The 16,603-nt window shown below is 42.3% G+C and overlaps 1 protein-coding gene across 1 annotated transcript in view; it reads right to left on the bottom strand.

The window, feature by feature from the left end:
- KCNH7 (potassium voltage-gated channel subfamily H member 7) overlaps positions 1-16,603 on the bottom strand; it is a 252,913-nt gene that overhangs the window by 94,962 nt on the left and 141,348 nt on the right. The window contains exon 3 of the mRNA XM_035132633.2: positions 8,761-8,916. Within this exon, the coding sequence (XP_034988524.2) occupies positions 8,761-8,916 (156 nt within the window). The remainder of the gene's footprint in view (positions 1-8,760; positions 8,917-16,603) is intronic.

A 16,603-nucleotide genomic window follows, 5' to 3' on the forward strand; every position in this document is an offset into this window, starting at 1 on the left:
AGAAATGGTCTAGCCACTGCTATTCATGGTCTGGTCCAGTTTAGATGACTACATTGTGGGTGCCTGGCCCCTTCATGGGGAATTTTTGTGAGTGCTCGAGCACCCAGGGCCCCAGGGAGTTGGCACCTGTGCCCTTTTCCACGTGTACCCTTCTCGAGTGAAGGTTAGTTAGATGGCAAGCTGGGACTGGGCTTTATTGGTCATAGAACTTTGTATTGGGATGCTGTCTCAAGAGCTGTTCTTCAGTCCAGGCAGCAGCAGAAAACAGATTTATTTGCCCAGCCTTTTGGTTTTAACAGTGCTGCTTTCTCTCTGCTAGTGGTTTGTTCATTTTTACTGCTGTTTTACAGTCTATTGTTTCGTAATTGGTTTGGTTTTTTTAATTCTTTCATTTCATTCCCCCCCAAAAGCCATTTTGCAAATCTCTAAATTAAATCCAGGATATAAATGCTTTGAATACAAACAATAAACCAATGGTGGTATGTCAACATAGGGAGACTTCTGAGTCAATATGCAAAGGGTTTCACTTTTCCTGACTTGTTTCCACTTTGTTGTGCAGCAAGGAAAACAACCTTTGTTTACTCAGAAGGAAATTCTACTCTGCTCAATGGGCCTTTCTCCCAGGTAAGTGAACATAGAATTGCACCTCCAAAAACTATAGCTTTTGACTTTTTAAAAGTCAAAAATCCCACTGAGTTAGCTCAAGTCCCTTCCATGAGTCTGAGGCAGCTGTTTGGATCCTGGCCTTCATTTTCCTTTAATTTCTCTCAAGTCATTAAAAAGAAAGGCTTCTTAATTTTAGACATAGTAACAATAGATTATTGTACATGAGTTACAACATGCACCGTGGTGACTAATGGAGAAGTTTAGAAACTTGGGCAAATGTCAGTTTGTTCCCTGAATTACGCTGACAGCACAATCCCACACACATTTACATGGAAATAAAATGAGTCTTACTTTTGAATAATCCTGCACTGTTAACTATCCAGAATTATGTCTTATTTACTTGATCTGTATTGCGCTGAAGTTGTGTACGGTGGTATCTTGGTTCTCAAACTTAATCCATTCTGGAAATTCGTTCCAAAACCAAAGCGTTCCAAAACCAAGGCGCACTTCCCCATAGAAAGTAATGCAAAATGAATTAATCTGTTCCAGACTTTTTTTAAAAAAAAAACCACACACCCTAAAACAGCAATTTAACATGAATTTTTACTATCTAACGAGACCATTGATCCATAAAATGAAAGCAATAATCAATGTACTGCAGTCACACAATCAATCAGTAGCTGAACTGGGTTCCACACAGTCACAAAAACAAAACAAAAAGCCGCAAAAACAAAAATGCAAAATAAATAGCAAAAACAGACAGAACTCAACGTGGCACTCAAAACGGAAGTGTGGCACTCAAATCAGAAGCGTAACACTCAAAATGGATCATGTTCAGCTTCCAAAAAAGTTTACAAACTGGAACACTTACTTCTGGGTTTGCAGTGTTTGGGTTCCAAGTTGTTTGAGTACCAAGGCATTTGAGAACCAAGGTACCACTGTATTAGGTACGTAATATGCAAGAAGGATGTTGCATAACATCATGCAAAATGTTATTAAAAGCACATGAATAATGGATGTGTGTGTGTGTGTGTGTGTGTGTGTGTGTGTGTAAATTTTAGAATAATGAACTTTGGTTGAAAGGCTTTCTGTTTGTAATATAATGTTTCATCTCCAACTTAAAATGAACATTGCCCAGCTTTAGGCTCCACTGAAGGAGACTTTTGAATTGTGCAACATGCTTTCTGCATTAGAAATTTCTTGGTTCCCTAAGCAGAGGCCATTAGATAACTCATACTGCAGAAACTTGCTTCAGTAAGCAGAATGGGGAAATTGCTGTTTTAACTCCTCTTGCCCCCCCCTCCCCATGAAGTTCTATGGCACAAATGTTATCAAACAGAGACACAGCTTGATGTATATATAGCAGGGTTTCAAAATCAACAATTCCACATGATAAGATTTCCTGAGAAGGATTCAGAACTGTAGCACAGGGAGCAATTGATTATGGCATATGACACACAGATGTGCAACTCTCTTAAAAACTTCCAGGGCGGGCCTCATACCCCATCACATATTCCTGAACTTTGGCCTTCATATTGTCATGAAATGATTGCATTTGTTTCTCCCCTGCCCATTCTGCTCAAATCCTAAAAGTGTTACACTGGAGTCAATGAGAATTCCAAAGCACATTAGGGAGAATTCAGATGTACAGTTTGGGGGTTTTGTGCTTACATAACTGTTCTCAGTTACACAGAACAATGGCCACAAACATGGACCACTTCGAAGGACGATTAGACAAAATAATGGAGATTAAGGATCTCAGTGGCTAGTAGCCACAATGACTATGTTCTAACTCCACTGTCAAAGGCAGTGCCACTGCATGCCAGTTGCTGGGAATCACATTTGGGGAGAGTGCTGTTGTACTCAAGTCTTGCTTTCGATCTCCCCATAGATATCCGTGGGAATAGGATGCTAGACTGGCCTGATCCAGCTGACTCTTCTTGGGTCCTTATCTGAATAGGTTACATTTTTGGTAAAATGTTTTCAGGACCACGGGTGCTTTAATACGACACAGTATTTGGAGATGTGCTATTGAGAAAGGCAGTAGTCTTATACATACTTACGGTGAACAAGTCCCACGGAATTCAGAGGCACTTACGTCTGAGTAGATATGTGTAGGCTTGCATAGCCAACCTTTTTGGAAATGCATTTGTGTGGCTGGCTGTGCGTACGTGCAAAAATAAGCTTAGAACAGCAGAGACGAACCCTTCCATTCTCATATAACCCACAACAGTCTGACTGATGCAATCAGCCCCGAGATCCTTTCTGAAGTGGGATAGTCCTCTTATTTGCAGATCACTCTTGGAAAATACAGTGTGCTAGAATCACAGGTCCTAGTTTCAATAGTTCGTCTGGGAAACAGCCTTACAACTTTGCCTTCTTTAGTGAGATGTTTTATTTCCAGACCTCCCACTACACCCTATTGGGCCGCCATCCAATTCCTACTTCCTCTACATAGATAATGTTCTCTGTGGAAATAAATCACCTTGAAAGTGTGACTACTTCCTTGAGCAGGGTTGCCTACTGCCTCTTAAGATGCCACTGTTGTCTCAGAGACCAAGCCTGCCTTTCCTCCTCCCCTGACATGCCCAGTCTGTGCTATGGAGCTTCCTCGCTCCCTCGGCCTTGAAGGGGCCTCCTTGGCATTGGCTATTGCTGCCTCCTTCCCCTGAGCCAAGGAAAACCGTGCATGAGACTTCCAGTGGGTGTTTCTCAGTGGAACGGCCTTGCTCTTTGGTCAGGGGCAAGAGCAGGAGGGCTCTGGCCCCTTCTTTCCACTCTCTGCCTCACTGGAGTCATCAGTATTGGCTGCTTAGGGGTTGCTCTTAACACTCCTTCTAGATGGCCTTTACAGGGTGCCATAGCACGGCTGCTTTTGACAACATGCAACACCTCTGTTGAAAGCCTTGTTCCAGCTGCTATCCAGCTAGATTCAAGGTTTTACTTGTTGTTGTTTAGTCGTTTAGTCATGTCCGACTCTTCATGACCCCATGGACCAGAGCATGCCAGGCGCTCCTGTCTTCCACTGCCTCTCGCAGTTTGGTCAAACTCATGTTCGTAGCTTCGAGAACACTGTCCAACCATCTCATCCTCTGTCGTCCCCTTCTCCTTGTGCCCTCCATCTTTCCCAACATCAGAGTCTTTTCCAGGGAGTCTTCTCTTCTCATGAGGTGGGCAAAGTATTGGAGCCTCACCTTCACAATCTGTCCTTCCAGTGAGCACTCAGGGCTGATTTCCTTCAGAATGGATAGGTTTGATCTTCTTGCAGTCCATGGGACTCTCAAGAGTCTCCTCCAGCACCATAATTAAAAAAAACCAATTCTTCAGCGATCAGCCTTTTTTATGGTCCAGCTCTCACTTCCATACATCACTACAGTGGTACCTCGGGTTAAGAACTTAATTCATTCTGGAGGTCCGTCCTTAACCTGAAACTGTTCTTAACCTGAGGTACCACTTTAACTAATGGGGCCTCCTGCTGCCGCCATGCTGTCGCTGCACAATTTCTGTTCTCACCCTGAAGCAAAGTTCTTAACCTGAGGTACTATTTCTGGGTTAGCGGAGTCTGTAACCTGAAGCATCTGTAACCTGAGGTACCACTGTACTGGGAAAACCGTAGCTTTAACTATACAGACCTTTGTCGGCAAGGTGATGTTTCTGCTTTTTTTAAGATTCTGTCTAGGTATAAAGCCCTATATTGTTCTGGACCAGGATATCTGAGAAGCCACCTCTCCACCTCCATCCCACTCCATCCCCTTAGGATGACGCTCTGATGATGGCATTATGTGGCTCAAGCACACACTGTTAGCACTGCAGCACGAGTTTTCGAGAATCAGAAGGGAAGCAAGCCCCAAATTATGTTTTCTACATTTCTTGAAAACCTTCCTTTTCCCCAAAGCCCTCCCAATTTCATATGTTTCATCTCTGCAGTTTTAAATTATGGTTAGGGTTTACGTTTTCGATACTGCTTTATGATCAGTTTTATATTTTATATCACTGTTAAGGCATTCTGTTCCTTAAATGGAGAGCGGTTTATAAATTCAGAACAAATGACTGAAATCTACTATTAAATGCAACAAGTGATTGAGCTTTTCCTCCTTATTCTATGCAGCCTTTCCAGAGCCTAATAGCCTTAGCTAAACCTAATAGCCTTAGCTAAACTTAATAGCTTAGGAGCAAAGCTGAGCAAATAATTCATGAGTAATTTGTTTGACAAATCTAGCCTCTTATTGTGCCATTAGAATATCTGCAAGCAGATTATGGTTCTCATTTTTTAAAAACAAAAACAAAGCAATACTCCATTCATATGGTTTTGCCTCCTAATTGGATGAGCAGGCAGACATTCTTCCTGATATAGACATGTGTGTGTATGTTTAAAATTGGATTTCTAGGCACTGATGGCCTTCAGCAATGGTACTGCATTTTGTAGGTACATCTATCGAAAAGCATTCTTTCATAAAGTAGAAGCAAAGGGGGTGTAAACATTTTTTTTAAGCATAGTGCAAATGAAGATTATTTTCCTTAGTAGTAACTAAGTTCAGATCCACACTATATATTTAAAGCACACGGCTCTGGGAACCAAAGTTTGTTTGCTGGGAATTGTAGCTCTGTGGGGGGAGCTATGTGCTTTGAATATATGGTGACCTAAGGCACAGTTCAGAGATGCGCGTGGCGCTTTGGTCTAAACCACTGAGCCTAGGGCTTGACGATCGGAAGGTCGGTGGTTCGAATCCCTGTGACGGAGTGAGCTCCCATTGCTCGGTCCCAGCTCCTGCCCACCTAGCAGTTCGAAAGCACATCAAAGTACAAGTAGATAAATAGGTACCGCTCTGGCGGGAAGGTAAACGGCATTTCCGGGCACTGCTCTGGTTCGCCAGAAGCGGCTTAGTCATGCTGGCCACATGTATGCTGTATGCTGCCTCCCTCGGTCAGTAAAGCAAGATGAGCGCCGCAACCCCAGAGGCGTCCATGACTGGACCTAACGGTCAGGGGTCCCTTTACCTTTACCTTAAGGCACAGTTCAGAAATTTAAACCTACAGAAATTTAAACCTCGGGGAGAATCCTATACTGTACAATTTTCTTGTTTATCCACTTTTCACGTGCAGGGTAAGCCCTCTTTTGAATTACATATTATTTCACTTTAACAGCCTTCCATGTTCACGGCCACATCTGCACAATACATTTAAGGCACTCATATACCACTTTAACGGTCACGGCTCCCCCCACAGAATCCTGGGAACTGTGATTTGTTAAGGGTGCTGAGAGTTTTATTCTTCTTGGGTTCCGGTTTCCGCCTGCAGGAATGGCGGACCTGTTTTCCATCTCTCTGACCTTCGTAAGGAATTTGGCGGTTGCTAGGGGAGTAAATGGCAACCCCCTACCCTCTCCGGGGGTTACGGAGAGGGGCCGCTGGCCCGCGATGCCCCCAGACCCACTCCGACTGTTTTTGGAGTGGGGGGAGCTTGGGCTGAGCACTTACGACGGCCAGGACTCCCGGACGCTAATCTGCATGGCGGGGATTTCCATGGTTAAAGAAGATAATTAGGCTTAAATCTATGGACATACTTCAGAAGGAGGGGAAGAAGCGCTGTTTACTGCTGAGAATTTTATGCTGCTGAGCGAGAGGAGTCAAAGAATGTACGGCATCTGGAAGAAGGATTGATGGGGACGGAGCGATAAGGGAAGCAAGTTTTTATTTTTTCTTCATATTGTTGCCTCGTATCTTCCCGGACGCGATGTCCTGGCTTGTTTGGAGTGAAAGAGAAGCAAAAGACTGTGTGAGTTGAACTTTATATGTTGTTACTGAGCATATTTCTTAAAGATGTGAAGTTGCCGATGAGAAAAGCCCCCCCCTAGTCAGACGGAAGGAGTTCTGGACGCGTTCGGAGGATTTATGAGCTGTGACGCACTTTAAATTGGAGCAGCGACCTGAAGCTAAGTTCAGCTATAGGGCAAGGAGATCCATTAATTTACCAAGAGTTCATGGTTGGATGTTTGGGTCTCCTGCCTGAAAAAGCTGTAAATTCTATAAAGATAAATAAATCGTAAATCTTCATGGCTATGAGAGAAAATGAAAGTGATTTGAGCCTTTTAAGATGGCGCTGCTACTCCGTCGCAACAGGGAGCTCCACTAAGAAGATTTATGGGGAGGCTGGACTGATTAACTCACACAGGAGAAAGAACATCTGTGAAACTTCGTTTGACATTTATCTCAGCAGCTGGAACAATCGGATGAAAGTGGAAAACATCTAGGTGACTGTAAGGGGAAGATTTGGAATATTATGAGCTTGGAGGACGATTTGAACTTTAGAAATAAGACGGCAGTGGACAGTTGCGAGGAATTCCCAATTTCTTGAAGCATGGGAACCCAAAAATAAATTATTTAGATGATTTGGCATAACATTCGGTTTGATTGATATATATATGTGTATAATTTGAAATATTGAATGTGATATAATTGGTTTTAATTGGAAAATTAATAAAAATATTTTTTTTTTTAAAAAAAAGAGAGTTTTATTCTTCTTGTTGATGGCTGTTGATCTGATTTCATTCTGATGTAAATTATGACCCATCACTCTGTATTGTTTACTTAATATAGAAAGTGAAAGATGAAGAAAGCAATCTCTGTACTTCCCTCAGTCACAATTATGGTTACAGTTTTTTCTTTCTTTCTAGTTTTCCTTTGGTTGATTTGCCCACTGATTTTTACAACCTATTGATTTTGGGGGGCCATTGTGTTCTCAAACATTAATAAACATCAAAATAAAAAAATAAAAAAATGGTCCAGTAGCACCTTATAGACCAACTAAGTTTGTTCTGGTATAAGCTTTCATGTGCATGCAGATACAGATATCTGAACAAACCTAGTTGGTCTATAAGGTACTACTGGACAATTTTATAGTTTTATTTATTTCTATTTTGACTGCGTCAAACCAACACAGCTACCTACCCAAACCATGCTGGTTTTTTTGTTTTGTTTTTTAAGTGCATGCCTTCTGCACCTGTTCCCTTTACTTCCAGGCGTTTTCAAAACACATTTTTTGGGAACATGCCTGCAGCAACACGCCGTGCAATGTGTTGAAGGCATGTGTAAAGCCATGCTTAATACCACTAAAACATTCAAACTACTTAATCAATCATTGTTGCCTTTTTATGACTGTGACAGGCGTTTTCACCTGTGCCACAAATGGAAATTTGCACTTTTTTTGCATGCAGTGCAGCTGCTCTGCCCCTGAGCTACAGTCCCTTCATTTGGACACAACATACCTTTAACACACGCTTTTAAAAATCTAATATTACTAAATAAATGTGTATCCTACCCCTTGTCCAACATAAAAATACAAAATGAAAACACAGAATGCATAATGAAAAGAAAAGCAGAACAAACCAATAACCCCCTTCCCACAGATACATTTCAAAGGCCATAGAATGCTAATCAGCCGAACACCTGGTCGAAGAGAAACGTTTTTGCCTGGTGTCTAAAGGTATCAATGAAGGCACCTGGTGAGCATCCCTGGGGAGAGCATTCCGCAAGTAGGGAGCCACTGCAGAAAAGGTCCATTCTCATGTTGCTCTCCTCCAAACCTCTTGTGGAGGAGGCACATGAAGAAGGGCCTCAAAAGATGATTGCAGGGTCTGGGTTGGTTCATATGGAAAGAGGCGGTCCTTGGTGTATTGCGGCCATGAGCCATTTAAGGCTTTATAGGTCAAAAAGACCACTTTGAATTGTGCCCAGAAACCAATTGGCAGCCAGTGAAGTCAGACCAGGATCAGTGTAATATGCTCAAACTGTCTCGTAAGCAACCTGGCTGCCAAATTCTGCAACAGCTGGAGTTTCCGTACCGTCTTCAGAGGCAGCCCAACATATAACGTGCCGCAGTAATGTAACCTAGAGGTTACCAGAGCATGCACAACAAAAATTAGGCTATTCCTGTTCAGACATTTGAAACACATCCCCCCGACTCAAACTACAGTGCCCAGAATTTTTGTGGGGTAGAATGTGCTTTGAATATGTTTTAAATGTATAGTGCATACACAGCCCTAGATTCTTCATTCCAGGGAATGTGTTAAAGGCCAAAGTTCTACCAAGAGTAGCACATAATTTGTTCCATGCCCTATGAAACACCCACCCAAATTCCCATAGTAAACACACTTACGGTTTGCAACTTTGGCTGAGATTATCTGGTTCAGTTTCTCTGGAGACTCTACATTCTCCTCATCCGTTGCGTATTCAAAGCTAATAATAAACATCATGGCAACTCCTTCTTGATTTTTCACTGGGATGATGTGGGTGTTGCAAATGAAGGTGGACCCTAGAAAGGAGAGAGAGAGAGAGGAACAATTTAATCATTCCTCCCCAATGATTTCTATACCAGTCTTTCTAGGAATATGTTAACTGTTTTGAGAAACACGATCATTCGTTTGATTTAAGGACAGGCAAATGTTCTCTGACAACCGATCAACCATATAGTGATTTCGAGAAGCTCCCTTATTTATGTCACTGCCAGTGTGATCCTACATTTGCCAGCTCAGAGGCAAGTCCTATTGTGTTTAAAGAGACTTACTTCCAAGCAGTGCTGGGTGGTGGCCATTTGGACTGGTAGGGTGTCAGACAGGGAGCTCAGATTGGATGTAGAATGGAAGAAATGACAGGCAGAGCCAACTAACGGTATTTCTACTTCCTCCTCTCTGATGAATTTTACAAGGGGCAACATTGAGACTAAGGAGGGAGAAGCAGAGAGGCAATGCCACCTTTTGGGCTGGTTGTGGGGCAGGCAGGCAGGCGGGGATTGGCTCAGGGCAGACTGGGGATGGCAGGCCACTGCCCCATCTGCTCAAACGCAGCAGCCTCCACTGTAAAATGGGTGAAAGAGTTCAGCTTGCCTTCTTTTGCTGCTTTTTTGTTCCTCTCATAAATGCTTCAAACACGTGCACAGCATCATACTGGGAAGGTATTCAGTGTCAACAGCCACCTGCAATTTCCCCTATCAACAGAGAGGCTGAGGCTGGAAAAAGCCCCATTATTCTCTTAAATGTCAGCAGCTTGAAAGTCAAACTTTTGGCTGGGCTACAGGGAGGACACTTGCTTAAAATAGACAAGTATTTGTATTTTAGCTGTCTTTTGTGGTGGAATTCTGCACATTCTTCCAATCCTGAATCAGAAAAGTTTTGGCTGGCAGATTTTTTGGTTTTGGTTTTTTTCAGGGAATGGGGAGAGTTTTTCAGTTGAAAAAGCTTTGCTTTGGCTTCCTGGATAAGCCAGGAACGCTCTGCTCTGTGTCCATTCAGTATAAAAGACATCATTCAGAGCATGGAAAAGCCATTTTCGATGGAGCTGAGCAACGGAAGCTGTATTGAGGCAGCACCAGTGGTTGAAATCTTGATCCCCTAACAGTTTTGCACCCAGGGCAACCATCCCTGTAGCCCCTCCCACACTATGCCACTGCCTTTGTGGCCCCTTCCAACTCTATGATTCTGAGAGCTTGACACACACCAATGGGTAACTCAACAGTAAACATGAAATCAAGCAACAACAACAACCCAATTTCATATATTGCAAGCAGAAACAAAAAAACCTCCGCTAAATATGTTAACAAATATATGCCTCTACTGTAACATATGCAGCAGCTCTCTGGACGTCTTCCATGGGGAATACACAGAGGCTGAAGAAGAAAAAGAGGCATTCGGAACCATCATCGAGAATGGAGCACAGGCTGTGGTGTAGCCTTGAGGCTATGTTACCTGAGAGTCAGAGAAAAGATGCAAGGGTGTGGGTGGGGAGTTTCGGCACAAGCAGGCATGCTGCTATTCAGATTATCTTTAGAGCTGAGCAAATAAGCAAATAAGTAAGTAAGTAAGTAAGTAAGTAAGTAAGTAAGTAAACAAACCCTGACTAGCTCTTTTCTGACTGCTCACAGGGTGGTGGTGACGCCAAGCCGCCATCCAAAATCAGGGCATTCCAGGAAGGCTGACCTGGTGGGAATCAGCACAAGGATCTTCTGGCAACCACACTTCCTGGAATGCCTTGCAGGGAAACAATGCCCTGTGTTGAATGACATTGCTCCCAAGGCATTGCAGGAAGCGCAGGAAGCTATGGAGAGACCCCTGTAGCTGTCTGAGCAGTGCACAACTCTCTTATGTTTTTTAAAGAAGTGTTTAAACCACCAGAAAACCCTTGATCACCTCAAGGTCTTTCTACTAACATATTAAAAAAACGTAATTAAAAACCTGCTCTCTAGGTAAGCAGGGTTGCACCCTGCTTTTAAATCACTTTCACTTATGCCACGTGGAAGTGGGAGAAATGGCAGATATGAAAATGTGGCCTAAGTGCTTGACAATCTGCCACGCACAGTGAAGTCACTGGAAACTGCTCTTGCTTGGTACCTTTTCTATGTGGCTCACCTCTTCTTTTTTAGCGACAGGCATAATCGAACATTTGAAGAGGCTGGATGATGTTCCCTCAACTCCAAACCTTTTCTTTACAAGCTGCATTTTTCACAAAGTCATTTGTCTGCTTCTGTAGCACTGGGTATCAACTCTGGTAGTAATGTGATTGCAGTAATAAGCACCAAGAGGCACTTTGGCTACCAGTTTCACTAGGGTTGCCAGACTCAATAGAGGACAGGACTTCTGTGCATTTAATTGCCCTGCTCTCTTTTGAGTCTGGAAACCTTAAAGAGAAAAAAGCAGACCTTTTGCTTGGAAATTAAACCAAGGGTCTGCTGGTTTCTCTTTAAGGTTTCCAGACTCAAAAGAGAGCAGGGCAATTAAAGGCACAGAAGTCCTGTCCTCTATTGAGTCTGGCAACCCTAAGTTTCACACAGATACATCTGTGAGAGAATTATCTGGCCATAATGACAGGGGGCTGAAACAAATGCAGAGGATCTGGAATATATCAAGTGATCTACAGTCATTGATATAGTTCCTTCAAACCAGCACCCATCTTGATGCCAGTGGACAGAAATGAGAAATTATTTCCATGGGGGAGCTATTCCAGATATACAGTGTGTGTGTGTGTGTGTGTGTGTGTGTGTGTGCGCACACACACACACACACACAGTAGGTCCAATATATATATAAGTGCTTTGGTGTTAATTATGAATGCATCTGCATATGTTAAGTGCGACTCTCAATTACGTATGTGTTCAGTGTGCATTTGTGTGTTTGCATGCATTAGGTGATATAGCTTTACCGCCTGCCATGCAATCATCAAATGTATAATGATACAAAATACAATATGGCTAAAATCAGAGAAAACTAGCAGTCTGGCATCATGAGCCAGCAAAAGCCAAGGCAGCTGTCCTGTATTAAGTGGTTTGGGTGTGTGCAATTTATGTCTCTGTGTTTGGTCCCACCTACTACTGAAATGTGGGACGGGCCACTTTCCACCAGGGTAATATGGCTCTTTGCCCTAAAAAAAAGTCTTGTTGTCCCCCTGCCTCCTACAGTTGACCCTAACATGGTCAACTGTAACCCCCACCTCCACTCAAGTTAATGTAATTTTTCCTACTGCACACTTTCCTCTAAGCACAGTGTGAAATGTACCTAAAGCCCAACAGGTTCTCCCTTTCAGAATTTGTAGCTGTGGCTTCAATCCATTTAATAAAACAGTTAAGCACTTGCCACAGTTTCCAAGGGAACAAACAAGAGAACTTTAGTAAACGGAAAATAAGCAATTTAAGCCTGTCCCACCTGGGCTAAAAATAGAAATGCTGCAGGCCGCATGCTGAAATCGAGACTGGTTAAGCAGAGTGTTGTTGGAGGAGAGGCTAGACAGAAGAACTGTTCTGTTTTTCCCTAGTTAATTAACCAAAATACATATTGCCCTTTTTAGGTTTCAGAATTATATTTTCTGATTCATGGGGAAAGGCATTGTTATTATTGCATAGTCATTATCAAAGAGAAGAATCCTTTGGTATCTGTTTTGCAGCAAGTCTCCAACTGTGTTGTGATGGGTAGATTTGTGGAAGCTGGCCTCTTGCACCAATGTGAAGGGTGGTTGTGGAAGAGATGTGGATAGGGTTGCCAGACTCAATAGAGGACAGGACTTCTGTGCCTTAAATTGCCCTGCTCTCTTTTGAGTCTGGAAACCTTAAAGAGAAACCAGCAGACTCTTTGTTTAATTTCTCTTTAAGGTTTTCAGACTCAAAAGAGAGCAGGGCAATTAAAGGCACAGAAGTCCTGTCCTCTATTGAGTCTGGCAACCCTAGATGTGGACTATGCTGAGCCTTTGCCCAGCAGAGGAATAGGGAGCCCTTGGCCTCTGAGATGTAGTTGGATTCTAGCTCCCCATAAGCCTCAGCCAGCATGGCCAATTGTTCAGAGAGGAAGGGAGTTGTAGTCCAACAACATCTGGAAGGCCACAGGTATTCCCATCCCTGGTTTAGCAGACAAATGAGGGTGGTTGTCTCTGCTTGCACATTCAAAGCTCAGCACCTCATAGGCTAGCAAACAGAGATATCCCCTGGTTCTTTAAATTAATTGCTGAACCACAGCTTCTCCTGCCCCTTATCTAATAATGGAGTATGTGGAGGGGGTGGAGCTGGGCTCCCAACACTAGTGTCACTGCTGTTTACCCAAATGAGGCTGGGGTGGGACAGTGGTGAGGTTGGCACCTTTCTGTTGCACCAGCAAGACTGCTGCCACTCAAGTGCTTCCATAAGTACACCCTTGTCACAACCTTGGTCCCATTTAGGTAAGCGACAGTGATGATGTGGGAGTCAGGACAGTGACTCTGCCCAACCACATATCCTCTGGTATACCGCCATCTACCCCCTCCCAGAATGCTGTGTGACAGACATGCAGTCCTGCTCATTAAAGCAGGAAAAGAGGACATTTGACATTTCGCTAGCAACTTTGAAAATTTCAACTCGCGAATTGTGCAGTCTCGGTTTTCGTTTGCTTGAAGGGTTTGTGGTTCGCAGTTTTATCCCCGATCTGTGATCTTATCTATAATCAAACATTTTCCTTGCAAAACCTCTTAAGGTGACGTGATGTTGACCTGACACCCTAAACAAATGCTATGCAATAGAAGGAAAGAATGTTACCCTCCCCATCTCTCTCCCCACTGCAACCGCATGATATCTAGAACAACATTGTCTCTTACAAAATGTAAACAAACTGTAAAAAAGGCTCATTTTTTTAAAAAAAGTATATGTACTCTTCCCCATTTATTTGTTTGTTTTGCAACACAAGAAAATCTCTAATGAAAACTATTATTATTATTTTTAAAAAGGGAACTGAAAGGCAATCATGCTTTGAAATTCACATTTCTCTGAATTTTGCAATGCAGTTCTCCAGCCAAGTGATGTGGACAAAAAAATAAATAAATAAATATCCTGGGATAAAGTGTGTATAAAAACACAAAAAATATTTAAAAATGCATTATATTAGGGAAGACAGCTTGTAGAGAAATGCAAATCTTAGGCAAAATTCCATACAAACATCTGTATGCATCTTGCTGATGAATGTTCATAAGGCCTTTAAAAATAAAATAAAATAAAATTGCAAAAAAACCTCTGCCTTAAATGAGTCGATATCTACAGCTTGACACATCCTGCATTTTAGTCTTCCTGCACTGTAATTCTGGTTTTTATCTAACAGATTCGTCTGAATGTGACCGAAGGAAAAAGGGAGCAGCTCTTTTACAGTGTAAGTTAAATATGAATCACTGAGGTGCAACCCATGACAAACTTTCAATTTACAAGGTGAATTTCTACACCCGAATAAGCCAGATCCCCAGTCGCTACTGGTCAGTACAGCATACCATCATCTACAGAGTAGGGCTGCTGTATGATACCAATATTTCAGGCCTACCGCCAAGCCATGGTTTACCCAGGACTGTTCACTTTCAAAAAGTGCTTTCAAATCCAATTGTAAAAGCCGAAGTGTGTGAATTCTCACTTCTGCGGAATTTTTTTTACTGATGTATTTATTTTTAATGGTACTCTGAAATGACACCTCGAACTCTTAATTATTAATAATCATATCCAGTCACAACCACTGTTTGTTATTAAGAAGCGGAACTAGAAACAAACAACACAGCCTACTAAGTGTTGTGGTGGGAAGGAGGAGGGAACACGGTCCCTGCCAAATGGGCTTAAAGTATTTGCTAATAGTTTGCTTTACTATTGCTCTAGGAGGCAGGGTGCCAGTTCAAACCCACAGAGAGACACGTTAAGTGGAACAATTGAGGGAAACACTCTTTTACAGGATGAATATGTGCAGCCTAAGGAACGAGTGTCAAATATTGAAAAGAATGTTACTCAGCAACACTTCTGTGGGACTTTTCACTGTAGGAGCTGAAAACAACAACCAACCAACCAACCAACTGTAAGATGTACTCTTTACACAAAGGATGATGACCAGGCCACTTTACTTAGAACAATCTGGAACGTACATGAATCATGAGAAAAGCCCCTTCCCCATTTCTCTCTCTTCAATACCCTCAGGGCCTGGTCTACAGAACTCCTGAGCTTTGTTCGTGTAAAACCTGGATGGGGTCTTCTCTAGACTCTAGTGAACTTGAACAAATATAACACAGTATTATTCCCTGAATATTACATACCCTCCATCATTTCACGAATGAAAATAGGGACGTTTCATTCTATAATGATAATTTTACTATTTATACCCCACACATCCTAGTGGGGGGTATAGCCACTCTGGGCAGTTTATAACATATATAAAAACATAATTAAACATTAAAAGAAACTCAGGGATTGGATAGCTCCATACCTTCCAACATTTCTCCGATGAAAATAGGGACATCCCATTCCGTAATGATAATTTTACTATTTATACCCCACACATCTTCTTGGGTTGACCCAGCACTCTGGGTAGCTGCTAGCATATATAAAAACATAATAAACATTTTAAAAAACCTTCCCTATACAGGATTGCCTTCAGACGGCTCAGGGGCCGGATAACATCATACCCTCCACCATTTCTCCAATGAAAATAGGGACATCCTAAGGAAAAATGGGGCATTCTGGGATCAAATCATAAACCAGGATGACTTCTCTAAATCAGGGACATCCCTGGAAAATAGCGACACTTGGAGGGTCTGATATTACACCCCACACATGATATTCTATATTATTTTCCTGCTGTGTTATGCGGCTATAGCCCCAAACCAACTTAATTCTGCAGAACGGATGTACCGTATGAAAACATCCTCAGAAGTTTAAATAATAAAAATAAGAATGCACCAATTTTTAAAAGCCCACTGTGCTTTCCCATTTAGGCCTAGACATTCCTCCTTGTCCACCATCTCCTATTGATAAACCCACAACAAAAAACTACAAACAGGATATTATTAATAGTGTAATGCACGAACATTGCAACTCATTTCTACTACACTAGATTATGAAAATCCTTCAGATCATTGTGTTTGGCTTTCCAGTCCTCCCTAGTATTGAACATGGTCCCCAATTTGGTATCATCATCAGATTTCATTATCACACTTTCATTTTTACCATCAAGGCTGTTGATTAATATTGATTGGAGTGGTTCCCAAGGCTGAGCCTTGCAAAAACTCCACTAACAACTTTATCACTCACAACTTTCTTTCTATCTTCCACCGAACTGCTATGTTTTCTTTTCCGGAGAGCTCCCTCTCTACCCATTAAACTTTCTTCATTAATACACCTCCAACTTTGTAATTTCCCAGTTGGCACCATATCAAATCCATTATTAAAATGCCAAGTAATCTGGGTTATTTTCTGAGGGAGGAGAAAAGTATTGGATTTGTTTTCAATTCAGTGCAGCTTTACCTCCAAAATCTCAAGAAGTCGTGGCTTGTGAAATCAGCAAATGAATTCCAGGACAAGGAATAATGGTTCTGAGCATGTGCAAAACTGTCAAGATTCGTAGCCAGCTTGCCAGGTGGGAAATAAGTACTTCACACAGCACATAGTTAAACTAGGGAGCTCCCCACCACAATATAAAGCAGGCATCCCCAAACTGCGGCCCTCCAGATGTTTTGGCCTACAACTCCCA

This window comes from Zootoca vivipara, chromosome 1, assembly GCF_963506605.1.
Source record: "Zootoca vivipara chromosome 1, rZooViv1.1, whole genome shotgun sequence".
In the NCBI taxonomy this organism is placed as follows: domain Eukaryota; kingdom Metazoa; phylum Chordata; class Lepidosauria; order Squamata; family Lacertidae; genus Zootoca; species Zootoca vivipara.